This window comes from Nyctibius grandis, chromosome 3, assembly GCF_013368605.1.
Source record: "Nyctibius grandis isolate bNycGra1 chromosome 3, bNycGra1.pri, whole genome shotgun sequence".
NCBI classification, from domain to species: domain Eukaryota; kingdom Metazoa; phylum Chordata; class Aves; order Nyctibiiformes; family Nyctibiidae; genus Nyctibius; species Nyctibius grandis.
Genome location: NC_090660.1, coordinates 53,778,011 through 53,796,213, shown reverse-complemented (window position 1 = coordinate 53,796,213; position 18,203 = coordinate 53,778,011). Strand labels below are relative to the sequence as shown.

Genomic DNA, 18,203 nt, shown 5'->3' with positions numbered 1-18,203 from the left:
ATAAGAACATGAGTTCTCTCATGAAACATTACATTGTTCACGGACAAGCCTGTGGGGTCTAGAAAAATCAGGAATTTCCTGGAACCTGCCATGTAGCCATCTGTGGCATCACCAACAAACTGCAGGGACACAATCCATGACCAGATCAAACTCTGCTGGCTCTAAATGATGAGTTAAAAATCATCCTTTTGCATTTTAATGTTCTAAACTGTGTGCCAAAAAGCCCCCTGAAAAAGAATTTGCTATATGACATTTCTTGGCCATAATTAATTTGTAAATAAGGTGACGCATGAACCAAAAATGCACAGGATGTTATCAGTTCTTATCACTGTGTCCTTTGGAATGGGGGCCACCTGTCTTCTTTTGAAATGTATGACTGTATACATCACAGAAAAATATTCATAAGAGCTTTTATTAAGTAATGTACTCTGAATTATATTACTCCCAGTTCCCCTCAGGAAAGGACTGAAGTGCTGTTTTTATTAAGAATGACCTTTCTCTCTTCTACAGAGGATGGTAATAAATTGAGCATAAGTTTGAGAAAGGTCTCATCAGCCACTGGCTGGAGTGCATCATAAATGCTTTTCAGTGTTTCACACTATTTCAGTGTGAAAATAGTGTTAAAATTGTTTTCAGTTTTAAAATAGGCATTTGGGATCACTGATGATAGCTGGAAATCAAGTTCTCTGGTCACTGGACTTTGAAAGATAGTATATTCTACTCTCCTTATTTCTAGACACATAAAAATAGGATCACAGTTTTTTCATGAAGTATTTTTTGTTTACTACAACTTTCACTGATGGTGTTGAAAATCTTTCTGGTTTTGGTCTAGATGATGACTATAACATTTCTGAAGTTCAGATTATTGATTCCTTTAAACAAATAACTAAAGGAATGTGGTATGATAAAATTTAGCAGTAAACACAGCATATATGGATGGAAATGGTGCAATGCTCCAGATCTAGATATCGGGAAAATGATGGAGTTGTAATGAAACAAAAGAGGGATGTTTAAGACTTTGGAAATCAAGTCTACCCTTCTAAACTCATTTAATGAGTTCTCTTCCTTCCAAAGGTGGGAAGGGTATTTCTTCTCCTTTTGTGAATGTTAAGGAATTTTTCTTATTTCTTTTGCTCTGTGTTAAACATAAGCATGACAGATGTGCTGCACATTGTTTATGCAAAAGGTGTAAGGCATCCTGTGTGGTTATTGATTCAGACTCGTATATCTGGCAGAAATTGAAGGAAATTTTAAAACAGATTTTCCATTTGGAAGTAAACTCGAAGCGTAAGAGTTCACATTGTATTTGACCCAGGTTTAGGACCATGTTCTAACACACCGACGCAGAAGAGCCCATGAAAGCGTTTCAGGTCCAAGCCCATGAAGAAAACATTTTTTCCAGGCCATATTTGTGCAAGCAATGCCTTTTGCTTTGTTTCACAGGGTGATTTCTTTTACATCACAGACTCCACGGAACAGCTCAGTAAACCCAGTCCTTTTAACTCGAGATTAACCTTGAGTCAAGACCTGGCTTTTGTCCTGAGCAGCCTGCAGTCCAAGCTGCCCAGGGGAGCCACCCGCCGAGGGTGCTGCACCTCCAGGAACCATCCCTCGTAGCTGCCACCACCAGGCACACCACCTCGCCTGTGCTTGCAGCTGAGATGCCCAACTAGTGGCCTAGCCATGGCAGAGTGGCTGTAGTGAGCAGCTGTCATCATCCCAACTTAAATTTGCTGTTTGCTTCCCAGCTGAGACCCATATCGCGCAGCCAACATAAAGCATCAAGAGGCGCAGAAGGCTCAAGTCCAACGGCTCAGACCAAAATCCTCTCAAACTTATAATGTGGGCACAGGCACATGCAAAGACTCACAGTATCACACTAACGAATCAGGTTTTCTAGAAATACTCAAAATGATTACATGATGAAGAGCCATACATGAAGATGTAAACAGCCAAACAGAAGAGACAAATCCTCAGAAATGCAGTGAAATATTTATTCTCAGTGGAAAGCATTTGTCTAAACAGTGTCCAACACAGAAATATATAGTTTCCTATTCCTGAACAGCAATTCTACAGTAAGACTCCCCAGTAAAATATTTATGTTACAGTGATTTGAATGATCAACAAGGGAACATTTCAACATGGTGCTCAATATCAGCCCAGAGACGCTGGTTACTAAAGCACTGTGGTGTTGGTCCTTACACATCCCATACTGTTAGAGCAAAACACTGCCAGTGAGCCAAGATAACCACTGTAACATTAGGGCTGGTGTCAGTGTGAAGGTCTAACTCTGCAGACAAGTTTACAAGCCAAGTCAAGGCAGGGGTTTTTTTTCAATCCACATGGCACTGGACAGATGGAAGTACCATGAAGAGACAGTGTCACTGCTTGGGATAAGAAGGACAAAATTCATATATTGCCTTTGAATAAAGAACAGTAGTTTTCACAGTTCCCTTTCATTTTTATAAAGTTATATTAACCTGCATTCTGAAAACATTTTCAGTTTCTCATATGCTCAGTGTTTAGCATCTTGCTAATAATAGAAGCAACAAAGCTTCTGATAGCTTGGTGAGGACATACCAGAAATCCAAAACACATGAAGTAACTGATCTCTCACAAAAACTGAACAAAAAGTCTTTCCAGGTAACTAGCTGTCTGTACTGATTTAACAATCAATAAAGACTGTAGCTCAGAACTTCAAAAATATGTAGGTATTTGAATTCCATTAAAAATAGACTTTTATATTATGGGATTTAGTATTGTCAGTCTTACATGGGTGCCGGAGAGCATGCAGAATCTGTACAATCTCTTCTATTAAAATATTGGTGTATAATTTTTTTTCCCCACTGAATCACGATTCACCACTCTGCAACTGGTCTAGTTAAATGTCTAACACTGTAAATTTGTACTGTATTTGCTGTCATAGACATTAAAGGCTTTGACAACGTAGAGTTCAACACATATATCCCCTCAATGAAAGGTTATTCTGACTCTTCTGCAGTACTACAGCTGGTTGTTTCACTCTACAAAAACTTTGCTATACTGGATATTCCACCGTTCTTGAAATGTGAATTCATTTCCGAACCTTCTCTTGCCACTCATACAGACACCACACAAACACAATCTGATAACTTCTGTGATAACAGAAAGAACTGTTTCTGTAACATTTAAAGGCATTTTTTTTTTACTCAGACTTTGGCCAAGATTATAATCTTTGAGATGACACACAAAAATATGATTAAAATGCAGATGTTCTTCATGATAATGCCCACTCTTAATGGAATAAAGGTTTGCTTCTAAACATACATTTTCAAACTGTGATAAGCTTACAGATAACATCCATTTTAGTTTCAACTACAACAGCCCAAGGCAATTGCTGAAGAGACTAAACACTTCAGTCTCTACAGATCTCAGAATAAAGAAATGAGAGAAAATGCAGGTATGAGGTCAAAAGAAGGGCTCAGGTTTGAGGTAGACCCTTGAATGTTGAAACGAAGATTTCATTAAACAAAAAAGGAAGAGTATGTTACACATACGATGGAGATGACTGAAGAACTCACAACTTGGCAGATAAACCAGTTGTTTGGAAGGCGCCCTGAGCGTCTGCCTAGTCAGTGAGAAATGGATGCATTTGCTAGGAAAGAATGAGCTGCTTTGCCTGGGATGCAAGTGCTTGAGCATTGTTTAATGTGGATTACTGTTACCTTCGATTTTGGTAAGCAAAACCTTTCCAGGGGACATAGTGACTTTTTCAGTATTAAAATGAAATGTTCACTTTGCTATGACTTCTGCTCAGAAGCAGAAGCTTCTTATATAAACTTACTAGTTTTCTTAGTGCCATTTGGATTAATTTAATTTCATATGAAGTAACAATTTTTAAATTAAAATTGTCAAAATTATCAAGACAATTCATGGTTGGGAAATTATCTGAACATTTATTTCATGAAACAGTATTTCAAATTTTCAATATTTTCAAAATATTTGTTTTCAAGGCAGCCTCTCATGAAATGATGTGTCCAAACAGCTGACAAGAGCCCATGAGATATTCTCGGACTCCAGGCAGGAGCTGGGCCAGTAAGTCATGGTATTTGAAAGACCTGCATGCATCTGCCACCCACTTTTGAAATACAAATATGAAACTCTGTATGAAATCTCTTAATCTTTTGCCCTTTTATAAGTAAAAACAGCATCTTTATTTCCAATGGGTTAATAAATCCAACTAGAAATACAATAGCCTTTACAAAGATGCAGTACTTTTCACAACCAGCACAACCTGAAAAGCATACTCAGGAGGGTATAAAAGACATGAAATCTTACCAGGTATACAGCAAAAAAGGAATTATTCATTCCTATGAAAGTTCAGCTGCAGTCCTGAGTCTGAGCTTTCAATAAATGGTGAAAGCTAATTTATTTGTACTGAGTATTGCTGCTTCCTAATATAACCCAAAACCTCAGGGGCACGCTGGTAGTAATGCAAACATAGGATGGTCTTTTAGTCAATAAATCATTTCAAAATTTGTCTAAAGCAGAAAGTTATTATGATTCCACAATGGTGGCATGCATTTGTTTGACATTCACCATGGCATACTGAGGACAGAGAAGTATCTGAATTTAGTTCCCATGATCTAACAGAGAAGTTATCAAGGCAACTTGGTGCTTTAAGCCTATTCTCCCTTCTTCTTCACATAACCATTTTGTACATAAAGCACCCAAACTATACACAGTAAACAAATGCAGAGATTCATAGAAAGTCTTTAGAAGGATTTCAGGGTATCTGTTTCAGCTCCAACAGTTCTATTATTTGATGTATAAGAAAAATATCCAGAAATACCTTAAATGCCCCTTTTGGTATTCTAACAAACATTGAATACAAACTTAATTAGTGAATAGTTGAACTATTCTTAGTTGCATTTCTCATGGACTAAAATACTGTTCTGAAAGAATAAGTGTTTCAGTAGATCCATTTGCAGAATTCAAGACCAAGAGATGGTAGAATCGGCACAAAATAAAAAAATAGATGTACACGACTACAACCAAGAGAATAAGAAATTGGAGTATTTTTACAGACTGACGAAACACAAGAAGAGGATACACTTACAGGGGAGTAGTATGATGAGGAATAATTGCACCAATTTATTAGAAATAAAGTTTAAAATTAACATTGTGGAAAACATTCCTGCTGGTGGAAATGCCAAGATGTTTAAAATTAGGCCTAGGAAAGAACTATAGCGTGCATACTGAAGAATGAGACTCTATATTACCTTGTGATCTAATTTTCAATTGCCTGTCTCACAGATTCTATACTCAAGACATTACCTAATCTAATAATCAGAATTTTATTTCATCAGAAGTACAAATTTAATAATGAAATTGTATTACTGCATGAATACTACTACTTTTCAAAATCAGGTTCTGTGTCACATGGAGATATCATCAGTGTAACAAGACAGATTACCTAGCTCTTGATGGCTTAAGAAGATTAGCCCAGCTCAACCTTTCTGTATTTATTCTTTTCCTTTCCCATACGAACTCCGATTTTAAAAATAAACTGTCTGGGAGGTATTCAATGTTAGTTCCATACAATGAAGCTGTGGCTAACCAGAAATCTTTCATTAAGCTAAATAAGGAGTTCTAACAACAAAATTTTATTAGCAATACTCACAAGGCTCTGAAGAAACAAGAACTCTTTGTTGGCTAAACATTTTTAAACACCTCTATCAACTGTCCTGGTTTGGCCTAAACCAGGCCGATTTTCCTTTCAGTGATTTTTACTTTCAGCTAAGTCTCCTCTAAGTAACTGCACTTTCTGAAACTAACTGCATGTTTTTGCAGACAGTGTCTGCTTCCAGGACTGATAACGCTCGAAGTTTGTAGTTATCACTGAGGCACCGGTAGGGATGTTGTGCAGTAAGGCTCTTGCTGTACCTGTTCTTGAGAGAAACCAAGGTCACTGCTGAATTCCTCACTGCTTACGAGTGAAGAGCCGAAGGGGGGTCGCAGCTGCAGGGGGGGAGCGGACAGGGCAGGTGACCCAAAATTGACCAACGAGGGTATTCCATCCCATACACGTCATTCTCAGTATAAAGCGGGGGGATCACGAGGGTCTCGCTCTCTTTCTGCTATGGCCGGTGTCCAGGGAGGACTCCGTCTGTTTTCCTGCTGCCCCCGATCCCGATCCGTGCGTTCCTGAATCCAGCTCTCGACCATCGCTAGGCCCAGGCTGGGCCTTCCCGGAGCCTGCCCTGCAGTGCCGGTGGTGACGTGGCTGACTTCAGGGGAGCTCAATCTTGGTTTTGTATATATATTTGTATATATTTGATTATTTCTATTATTATTATTATACTTTTTTTTTATTATTATAGTTTATTAAAACTGTTTTAATTTTCCAACCCAGAAGTCTCTCTCCCTTTTCCCTTTCCCTTTCCCTCTGGGGGGAGAGGGGGGGGATAACAGAGGGCATCTGCCGCAGGTTTAATAGCCAGCCCAGCTTTAAACCGTGACAATCAACCCACCAACGTATGTCTTCTATAAAACTTAGAGAATGCTGTAATGTTTTGTAGCCATCCTGAAAGAGAAGGTATATGAGCTCTAAAAGAGGAAGAGGATGAAAAAAATAACAAACTGAAGAAGCTAAACATGACAGGACTTACTTCTCCTAAACCCTATCAGCTGCTTTTGAATAACGTAAGTCCAGGATAAGAGCAGAATATTTTAAAATGAGCCTGAAATTCTAGTATGTCTGCTTTGCTCTTGCAGATGGCCCAAATTAAACTGCTTCTATATGTAAAAGATAAAGGGATGGTTGTTCTTAATTTCCAAAATGAAACTATAACTGTATAAAGTTTAAGAGGTGATAGTCTGTATCACACCTCTAATTTAAACATTTTTCAAGTGTTTCTATTACCAAAATGAAAATATTTTCAGAGGCTTTAATACAGCAGTGTGAAAAGAAAAACTATAACCAGAAAATAATCTTTTGATTCAGAAGTTGGCAATTGAACATACTGAGACAAACTAACCTACAGAATTTGAAGACAAAGGTATACCCCCCTCTCACCCATTTCTGACACTCTCAGGAGTTAGATTATTAACTACACAAAGGCAACAAATTAAAAAAAAACTACAGAATTAAGTTGAAACATTTATTCATTTTTGAGCTCAAAATTATGGAGTCATAGAATTAGCTTTAATTTCCCTGCAGGATGAAAGCAACAGAGGGAACAATCACTCTAGAACCACATGAAAATTTCACATACTTCATCATAGCAAAAAAAAGCAATTAAACATAAACTTAAATAATTGCAAGGCTTTTCCTCCTGTCTGCTATTACACTTTTTTCCTTTCCTCCTTGTATTGTCTTTTTACCCAGCCTAGAAAGTAGTGCACCAAAAGCACACATTTACACTACTTACTCTCACCTCATTTACATGAGGGCAATACATGGTTTAAATTATTTAAGCTTGGGAAGATGCTACAATTCCAGCAAAATCAAAACAAAGATTAAATTGAAAGGAAAAATCAAACATTTTTGTATATCCAAAAACTCTTAAAGGCGGTATTTGCAGATGGCCCCTATATGAGGGGCCACAAGCAAACTGGGAGATAGAATTCAGACAGTCTTGATGATAAATGAAACCATTTTGGAAAAATATGGGGAAATTTAAATTTCCATTATACATAAATACGGGATTAGAAAAAATAGTCTGTTGTGCAGAAAAGGATTTGTGGGTTACAGTGAATCACAAACAAAGTGTAAGACAATGCTACCCTTGCAAAAAGCACCATATAGTAATATACAAACAGGGAGTGTCACTTGCAGATACTTGGGTAATTGTTATACTTCAGTATGTCCTAGTAAATTGTCAGCTGAAATACTGCCTAGCTTTAGGCACTGAACTTCAATAAATACTTGGACCACTTGGAGAAAACAGAAATAGACCAACAAGGTCTTATCCTCAACAAGTATAAGACTAGTCTCCTTCCTGGGAAACATGACCCATAGAGTAAGTTTGGAGGGACTGAAGTAGTATAAAGAGAAGAGAATGAGAGAAAAGAGTACATATGACAGACATGACTGCAGCCTTCAAATACATAACAGGCAACTATAAGACTAACAGAAAGTTTTTCTCCATTTCCACATCTGGCTGAAGGAAGACAAGATATTTTGACTAATGGAAGAAAAACTTCCTAAAGATAAGCATTAGAAGAGACACTAGAATACTTCCAGTGGGGCACATAATGCTTGAGAAAGACAAACAGCTGTAAAAAAAAATGTTTTATTAATAGCTGATTCAGATCTGGATAGGGAAACAGAAAACTCCAGTCTTCCAGTATACACTTCTGTACTTCTTACTGCATGAAAAGAGTTGAATAGACACTAACAGCTAACTCTAAAATGCAGAGATCACAACACTGTGCAGACGCTTTGGGCACAGTGCTGTCATTTCTCCAGCTATGGCTTAACACACTGCTGTAGTCAATTTTGCAAAGCATTATTCATATAGCTGGGGAACAGGAAATACAGTAGGGCTGTGTCACCAAATAATTACAAGCACTACCAAAATACCTTCTGGAGCAGGAATTCTGTCTTCTCACCTACACAGTACCATGTATGCTCTGGTGCCACTCAATGACAATAATTGATCTTATTGCCTGGTCTAGCAAAGGCCTTGGCCCTTTCTGTCCCCTTCAGTCACAACAGTCTTTATACCTTCTTTAACTTCTCCTTCAGCACCCTCAGGATCCAGCATCCATAATGCCAGTATCACATTCCCCTCTTCATTAGCTTCAGCTGAAGCTCACCAACTATAGCCATGCCAGTAAACTAAACGGTGCCACTTTACTCTGCAAACATATTCACTGAAATTCAACAGCTGAATTTTTCGTATTGGTAAACAGTTAAAACAATCTTGGAACAACTTTGGTCGGCCAACTTCTTCTCTCCCAAACAACTCAGGCACAGTTTGGGAGCTCCTGTGGGACAAATACCGTTCCCAACAGGCAACTTCAACCCACTCTCTGTCTCCAGGAGGCAAAGATAGCTTAATGGTGAGGATGTGGGTCATCTCATGTCAACTGGCCTCGGTGTCCGAGAGCAATCTGAGGCACGTTTAATGTACTACTACAGCCATACCCATTGTCCTGTGAGGCTCCAAGTAAGGAAATCATTACTAATGGCAACTAGAGTAGAAGCTGTAGCACTTAGCAGCTATTAATAAACAGACAGAAATGGTACGTTCTCTCTGTTTCTTCAGGAGTTGACCCTTCAGGACAAAGTAATTCTTTTAATCATTTCCCACTGTTGACCCCAGTTCCCACTACAGGAAAAAGAAAAAGTGGTTGCATCTCTGTCTTGGACAGTTAGGAACTCTCTAATCATACAAACAGTGTCTAGCTGCTACAATTACCCTAATCTAAATAAAAATCATGTATTTTTAGTCATAAGAACGATAAACAGATATAGGAAAGCAACTAATACAGTTCACTCAATCAATAATACACATTTTTGAAAAAAAGAAAATATATTTTTAGACTCTGAAGGTTTGATTTGAACTGACAAAGCCCAAGACACTCCAGTTAAAACTGGTATTTCATAAACACAATTATGCCTTTTACTTTAAGAAATGTAAAGGTGAAATGGTAATGCTCGCTCCAAGTTTCCTTAGGATTTTGTTACTTTAAGTCAAATGCTTTACTTCACATAAGGTTTCTTGTGTTGAATTGTAGTACAACTGTTTACTCAAGTGGCAGCAGCGTACTCTGAGATAAATTAAATGGACATTTATCAAAGGTAAGTTGACAGGTTTAAATGTTAAATGTAAGCATTGTAAGACAAGTACAAATAGTTTCTACCTGGAGGTTACATATCTAAATCACTGGATAGATATTTTAATTAACTTCTGCACAATAAAGAACATTTGCTTCTGAATTATTGAAGAACATTTCCTGAGAGAGGAAGATACAAAATGTCATGCAATATATTTTAAGTAGTGTTTACATATAAATAAAAATTGAAAATCCTTCTTCTCATACAACATAGGCAAGAAGGAGACAAATACTGTTTAGAAACATAAATCTTGGGGTCAAGATTTAAAGTTAAATTAAACGAACAACTTAAAACAGTTCCATCAGACAGAGGCATAATACATGGGTAGAGGGGTTTTCATTACTATATCTCATTTTATTCTTAATACATTGAATTTTGACCTAATAACACAAATGTGTAGCCACCTCAGGTTCTGAGGGAACTTTGAGAAAGCCTAAAGGATGAAGACATACAATAGTCAGTGCTAAACCTAAAGAGAATGCATCTCTGGTGGGAACAAAATTGTTAATACACTCCTCTCATTTCTTAAACCCATCTAGTCTTCTTGCCCTACTAACAGTAATCCTTAAAGCAACCAGCTGGGAAACAGAAGCAAGCTGCAAACCCACAGGAGCACAATGCTAAGTGCCTTCTCATCAACCCTTCACCTTTCAAACCACTGAAGCGTTTGGATACTTAAAATGCTAATAAAAACTAAAAGCTTTTACTCACAGTTAAAACCAGGTTCAATAGTTTTTCCAGCTTCAAGACTGTTTATTATAATCTGAAAGATGATGTGCAGCAGCAGAAATGATAGACTGGTGAAACACAGAGATTTTAATAATCGTCCTGTATGCCCTAAAAGACAAAATATACATACATATAGTTGGTGAATTTCTAAACAATGTTTAAAGGTTTTCAGTATAAAGTCAGTAAAAATATAATGACCAAGGATATTTCTACAAGTCAGTTCCACACTACTTATGGTTGCCCCTTAAGGGTCAACATCATAGCAAAAAACATACTTAATTATAGTGTCTTTGAATACTCGATAATCACAAACCCCAATGATTGCTATTACTGATATTTCCTTTTACTTTTTGGATTAAAAAAAAAGTTTCTCAAGTCTCCAGATAGCAATTTTACATCAATAATAACATCACGATGCTTATCACCGTGTTATCTGGTAAAAAGACCAACTATGTATGATAATTCCAATCTTGAGAAAATAAAAACCTGTTAATCTAATTACTCCTTCCAAAACAAATTACATGGGAGGGGGGATAGCAACACAAAAACCTCAGTTTGGCTCAGGAGTACAGACATACTTTCAAATGAATACTTTGCTTTGTGCAGACTGCCCTCTTTCTCTTCCTTTATAAGTCTTTAAAAATAATTTTCAGTACACAGAAGAATCCTGTGCCAGATAGATACACTTGGTCATAGTTCCTCTATGATTTATTGGATATCTATAGCCAAAAGCCAATAGAAAATGTTTGACGAAGACTTAGAAAATGCCTTATAAATCCTCCAGGAAACACTCAGCTTAATCAAAGGCAGCCAAACCTGCAAGGTATGAATAAATAAAGTAAACCATTAGTATTTCAGAAAATATGCATCTTTAAGACTAAGTTGTATTGCTGATAAAAGACAACATTAAATATCACCTTACCTGACCTATCTGCAGTAAAAGTCCTATTTCCAAAGTATTTTACACCCAGATTTTACACCACCCACTTCATGCATTTGAGGGTCATTTTTTTATTTACAGATTAAAAACCAGCACTGCTGGAATTCTTACTCAAGGTTACAAACAAAGCCAAGGCTAGGGAGGGCAGAACTAGCAGAGTATACCTGGGAAAGGTTCACTCTACATGCAGCCTGTTTCATTCGTACTTATTCTGCATGTGTCTGTTACGAGCAACTACTAAAAAGAAGACGACGGTTCATATTCTCTATCTAGCCAATAAATCAGCTTTTTGCTTTATATTTGCATCAAGCATCAAGCATTGATGGCCTGCGTGGTAGTTCATAAAGCAAAGAATCAGATAAACATGATTCAACAATGTTAGAAAAAGTTATAGATTATCTCACTCCATCAGGCTCAAAACTTCTGTTATATGATCACTATCTTGATGGCAAATTTTGAATATCAAATGCCTATAAAGAACTCCTCTATTTTTTTAAATAAAGAGATTAAATAATTCAAACAAAATGAAAAACAGCAAGAGCAAGCCTACGCATGGATTTCTGTGATCTGAAAAGAAAGCTACATTCACTAGATATGTGCTTCACATGACGTATTCACTAGTCTTTACTGGTAAGACACCAGCGTCCACACAAAAAGCGGACAATCTGGGCTGCAGAGCATTACCAAAAACAAGACTAGATTTTAAATCTTTGGATCAGAGGTCATTTTTTATTCCTCTTCTACAGAAGCTGGCCTGGTGTCCTGGCTTAGGACAACAACCTCTAAGCACTGTAAAAGCATAAATAACAAAATAACTCATATTTTCAAAATCATTTGAAAAATGAATATGTAACAAGCTACATGTTATTAAATCTTTTGTTAAATGTGATTTCATATGTAATGCAAACCAAGGACTGCTAGTTTTTACTGGTTTTTGGCAAGTTTCAATATTTAGTGGTTTGTTCATTACCAGATCCCACGCTCATGGTATTATGAGAGCTGCATGGTCAGAATATACTAAAAAATTATGTATCTCAAAGCTGGAGACAAACAGTTTGACAACACAAACTCCATTGACTTAACAGCTGTGTTAAAATGTACAAATTGTAAAGACTGCCTGGTGATTTCTGAAGTCACAAACAGTGCTTGGGAGTTAACAATTCAATAGATATCAAGCACTGAATTTTCACGTAGAAGTCGATCTGGAAGTTTTTTGATAAAATTGTTTCTGTCAGCCTCCAAAGGAAAAAAAAAATGCAATACAATTATCCAATGCACATTCATTTCCCAAACTGTTTCCATATAAAGAAATAAAACTACTAAAAATCTTGGGTCCATCTTTCAATATTTCAAATGCCATATCTCTCCAAAATATATCTCAATTTTAGAATTACTTTTTTAAAGCTTTAAAACAAACTTATTTGAATTGTAGATTGAACAAAGCATTTATTTAACAAAGCCTTAACTTCTGCAATTGTCTTCCTTCTAGGAACTGTAGAAAATGCTGAAAATATATTTCTTGAAATGCTGAAAAAAGATCTCCTTCTGCACAAAGCTAGGGAAAATTTTAAAGGACTATTAACACCCATGATAATAAATAGTATCTCAGTGTACTGGTAAATATGGCAGGGGAAATACACAGCTGGAAGGCAGCTAGACATGTTCAGTGCAGGTTACAGAATTCCTCAAGGGCTGCTCCCTTCAAGGCCTTTGGTGGGACAGGACCACCATCAGATCCTACTGAGCAGGAGCCCTTTGCTTTCACCGTATTCAGCTCTGCCAGCACAAACTAGACACAAGAAGTATTTGGAGAAAAAAAGTAAGAAATTCTATGCCCCTGATTTCAAAAGTTTTGGAGAGACATCAACAACTTGGGAGAAATGGGAGTGCTAAAAATCAGTGAATTACTGGATACATAATTTATGCCAAGGAAGAAGTGACAGATTTGGATAAGGGATGAGTTTCAATTTATAGTGGGGTTTGGATAAACCCATTTGACTGTATTTTTACTTACATTTTTTTCTTTCTACTGGAAATGTAGCTCTAAATTACACAAAGAAAAAATTAACTGTATGTGTACAGGACTGAGATGTTGAGAAAAGAGACAGCTGAAATTAAACTCCTGAAATAAAACAGAGCTTCTTACAATGAGGAAGAAAGATTTTTGTCATGCTTCTTTAATTTTTATTTATTCTAATTCACTCACAGTTATAATCCGTTTGCTAAAATATACCTTAACTGTTCCATTGACCTAACGTGAAAGTCCTTGGGGACATGAATGGAAGCTGACTGTCCCACAGAGAAGGAAATACATATTGTTCAGAAAGCTGCGTGAACAGAACAGACACGTGAGAGAACATTGCCCCAGCCCACACCAGAAATCACAATGCTGATCCTTTCATTTTTGTCTTAGATGTATATACTTATGTATGTCCATCAAGACTAAAATAAGAAAAATCTTCTGGCAAAACATCTGGGTTTGTGGCTTGAGTGCTGGGTTCTGATTTTACTCATGCCAGCGTGGTGCCACCAGCTTCAGCAAACTGTGGTGGATGGAAAGGAGAGAGCAGATTTGCCTCAGAACTGGCCTGAAAGACTAAGAAAAGTGGGTTTGCTTTCAGGTACAGTGTGTCATTCCTAATGGCACCCAGTGGGACCAAAACCTGGCATGTGGCTTTAGAAATATACCCCAGTGTGTCTTGGAAACACACGGGGAGGTTGCTCCAGCCTCCTTGTCCCTCCAGAAGGCTCCTGGGAAAGGGCTTTCTCCCCTCCGATCAAGCCTGCAGGAAGCCAGTCAGGATGCAAAGGCTTCATTACCCTCTTTCCCTCCAGCCCAGCTGCAACACTAAACTGGACTCAAGGGGGCCAAAAGCTTTTCACACATGGCAGAGGAATACATTTCTTATTTTTCAAAGGTAATCCAGCCAAGAGCTGGATTAGTGATGGCATGTCCCCCTCAGCCACAGGCATGTGACCTCAGTACAACTAACTAGTTGAATGTGTCCAGCTAGGACTGCTGCCTTCAACAAACACATGCACCTCTTGATTGCCTACATCACGACTGTATGCAAAGGTGGAGCCTGCTGCTCACATCGTTTCCAACACAGAAAAACAGTACATTCACGTTTAGACAGGCAGTCCTGGGATCTTTTCTGCTACCCCTTTCCCTAAAACAGCAGAGGATGACAGAATTCTTTTTTTTTTGCATGCCTGGAACTTCATAAGAGCTTTTTCCAAAAAGGTGTGCAAATAGGACATCAAATAACTGAATGGCAAATTGTCACCGAGACCTGCTTTAAAATCACATATATTAGTTTTTACAATATAATCTGACCAAGAGCTTTAGGCTATTGTGAAGAGCCTATCATATCATATCATACCATATCATATTTCCAGTTGCTTGCAAGGTGCATTTTCATTCCATTTATTTTTTTTTCTCTTTCTGATCTATTGGATGGGGCACAACAAAACATTGGCTGAGTCTCTAACAAAGTTAATAATACTGCTAACAATTTATCCTGATTTTTTAATAAGTAGTACTAAGCATCTATATGTAAAAGGTGATAAGTTCAAAGAGTCAGTATCCATTCTGCACGCCATAATGGTATTAGGAAAGGGAAAACAGAGGAAAATAATGGATTCTAAAAATTAATTTAAGACCGTTTACTATTCTAACAGTGTAATTCCTTCATCATGATCATACACATGCTGCACGATCTCACCTAAAGAGTAGATTTAAGAGTGTCTGGGTGCCTTATTTGAAGCTTTAATTACTCTGCACTGTGATTTTTTTTTAAATGCACTAAACCTTAGTGCAAACCTTAATGTTGCATTTTCTGAAGTCAATTCATTTTTGGATAATTCTAACATCTCTTTAGCCATTCATTGTACCCCAAACTGCTGCAACACTTTCAATTCTACTTCAACAGTTTTGCTTGGGAATTTTTTTTACACAACACTCTTTATTCAGATCACAGCAGATGAAATACCAAAGCACAAGTCATCTTTCACATAATCTTTGATAGCAGACAGTGAGTGATAAATATTAACGTGCATTTATCTCCTGAACTTGTGACATTTCAGTTAATAAAGATACTCTATTAGAGACATTCAAGATTTATTTTTTAATAAACCTCTTCATCAGTAAGTGACAAACATAAAATTAAAGAGCTCTGAGGACAAGGCTTGGTTGCAGTAAACTTCTGCAGCACAGACAGGGTCAGTCCCACAGAATTTGTTTCAGCTAGAAATCTTAAAATCTTAACTTCTTGATTTTCCATCAGGAAACCTAGCATCACCTCAGAGCCTAACTGGAACCAGGGTCCTGAGACTTTAGTCTCCTGCTCTGTGGTTCCAAATAGGAGTCTGTCAATGTCATCTATACTGTAGATAGGGGCAGCTGGGGGAAGGAAGTTAAGAAAATATTTCATTCAAAAGACTTGTCATTTGGAAAAATCTGGAAGTTTGGTGGTCACATGATCTGCAAGGAAAAAAAACATATCAAAACATCATAATTTTCCAAATAAAAGAAAACCCACCTTTGGTCAGCTCTGTTTTAAGTGCCTTAGGATACCACAACTAACTTACTGAGATAAATGCAAGAAAAGAGTTCTGATTTGAAGTTGGCTTCTGCTAAAGTTTCAGAGGTGATAAAAAACAGAGTTAGTTCCAGCTAATCATCAGAAAAACGTCATCACTGAGTCCAGCACGTATATCTGCCACTTTGGCCACAAGTGTCAAATGGAGATTCACACATTTAAATGTATACACAAATTAAAGTTTATAAGCATGAAATAATTGCTGATATATCCATCTTCCATTTGATAGGAAAACCTTTTATTTCAGTATGGGCAGTCATCATCACTGAAGAATATGGGCCAGTCCTCTGTCCTGAATTCATCAGTACTAATTGATGCTTAACACAGCAGGACACCTCCCAATGACCATGGAAGACAAAGAAAGGGTTCAATTAGGAGTTCTAAATTCAGCTGAGATTTTCAGTGATCACTACAGGGTTAAACTTGCAAGGCACAAAGCAACTTAGCCCTGTCCAAGAAAGCACTTAAGCCCATGCATATCTTTGAGCACATGAACAGGGACTGAAGGGCTCCCAATGTTGCATAAAAGGTTCATAAAATAAGACTGACTGCTTCACTGCTATGGTATTGATACTTGATGTGACCCAGTCTTGAAGCACACAGCTTGCAAGTTAGTGGAAGTCAGTCAATCAATCAATCAATCAATCAGGTTGGAAGAGACCTCTGGGATCATCAAGTCCAACCATTGCCCTGACTCCACCATGTCAACTAGACCATGGCACTAAGGGCCACGTCCAGTCTTTTCTTAAACACATCCAGAGATGGTGACTCCACCACCTCCCTGGGCAGCCCATTCCAATGTCTAATAACCCTTGCTGAGAAGAAATGCTTCCTAATGTCCAACCTGAGCCTTTTCTGTCGAAGCTTGAGGCTATGTCCTCTTGTCCTATTTCTAATTCTAATTGCCGGAGGTTCCCGGCAACGAATCAGGAGAGGAGGGGGCGTAGCCGGAGGCACCGCGGGCGATTTCAATGCTCCACCCCCTGTTATCGTTGATAAAGAGCCTCCTGGAGGACAGGGACTAGTCCCTGCCCAGAGGGGAGAGACTCAGCAGTGCCTGGGTGAGTCAGCAGTGACTGGGTGTGTCCCAGGGCAGGAGAGGCTGCAGTTGTTTGCAGCTCCTTGGGGAGGGCACTGACTCCCTCCCAGTGCACAAGGAGAGGAAGGTGCCAAGGAGCTGTGAACCAGGGGTGCCACCAACAGGTATTTCCCAGCTCAGTGAAAGAACAATGATATCTACCCGGTGGAAGAAGACCAAAATGGATGTGGGAACCCAGACAGAGCTCCCACGGAAGGAGGCGATGGTGCAGGTTGCCGGCTGCAGAGAATGCTACAGCGTCTCTGTGGTGTCAGGGGGCTGTGTGCGCTGTGAGCAAGTAGATGATCTGCTCGGCCGAGCGGCACAGCTGCAAAGCCAGGTTGAAAGGCTTCAAGCCGAAGTAGAAAGGCTTAGGAGCATTTGGGAGGCTGAAATGGAGATAGACTGGTGGAGCCAGGCTTTGCCCTCCCTGCAACAAAAATGGGAGCACCTGCCGGAGAGCTCCCAGGATCGAGGGACAACTGTACTCTGCCCCTCTCAGGTGGAAAACAATAACTTAGAGGAGAGGAGTGAGTGGAGACAAGTCTATGGCCGTGGCAAAAGGCGAGTGCCCTCCTTGCCTACCTTGCCTCCACAGGTGCCTCTGAGCAATAGATATGAAGCCCTAGTGGAATACAGCCAGTCCAACGGGGATGTGGTGGAGAGGCAACCTATATCAGAGGTCCCACCACAGTCAGAAAAACCTGACGGGCGTATAGCTACCTCCTCCACAAGGAAGAGGAGAAGAGTTTTAGTGGTTGGAGACTCCTTTCTAAAGGGATCTGAGGGCCCAATATGCAGAGCTGACCCCCATCACAGGGAGGTCTGCAGCCTGCCTGGAGCCCGAATCAGGGATATCACCAGGCAACTCCCCAACCTGGTGAAGGCCACAGACTACCACCCCCTGCTCATCTTCCAGACAGGTGGGGAAGAAGCTGCATCCCATAGTCTGAAAGGGATGAAGAAAGACTACAAGGCCCTAGGACGGTTGGTGAAAGAGTCTGGGGCACAAGTTGTTTTCTCCTCCCT

At 38.8% G+C, this 18,203-nt stretch overlaps 1 protein-coding gene across 1 annotated transcript in view; it reads right to left on the bottom strand.

Annotated features, from left to right (window-relative positions):
• The window catches only part of PIEZO2 (piezo type mechanosensitive ion channel component 2), a 350,494-nt gene that overhangs the window by 204,577 nt on the left and 127,714 nt on the right, over window positions 1–18,203 (bottom strand). Inside the window, 1 exon segment of the mRNA XM_068395843.1 lies at window positions 10,538–10,663. Coding sequence (XP_068251944.1) covers window positions 10,538–10,663 — 126 coding nt within the window.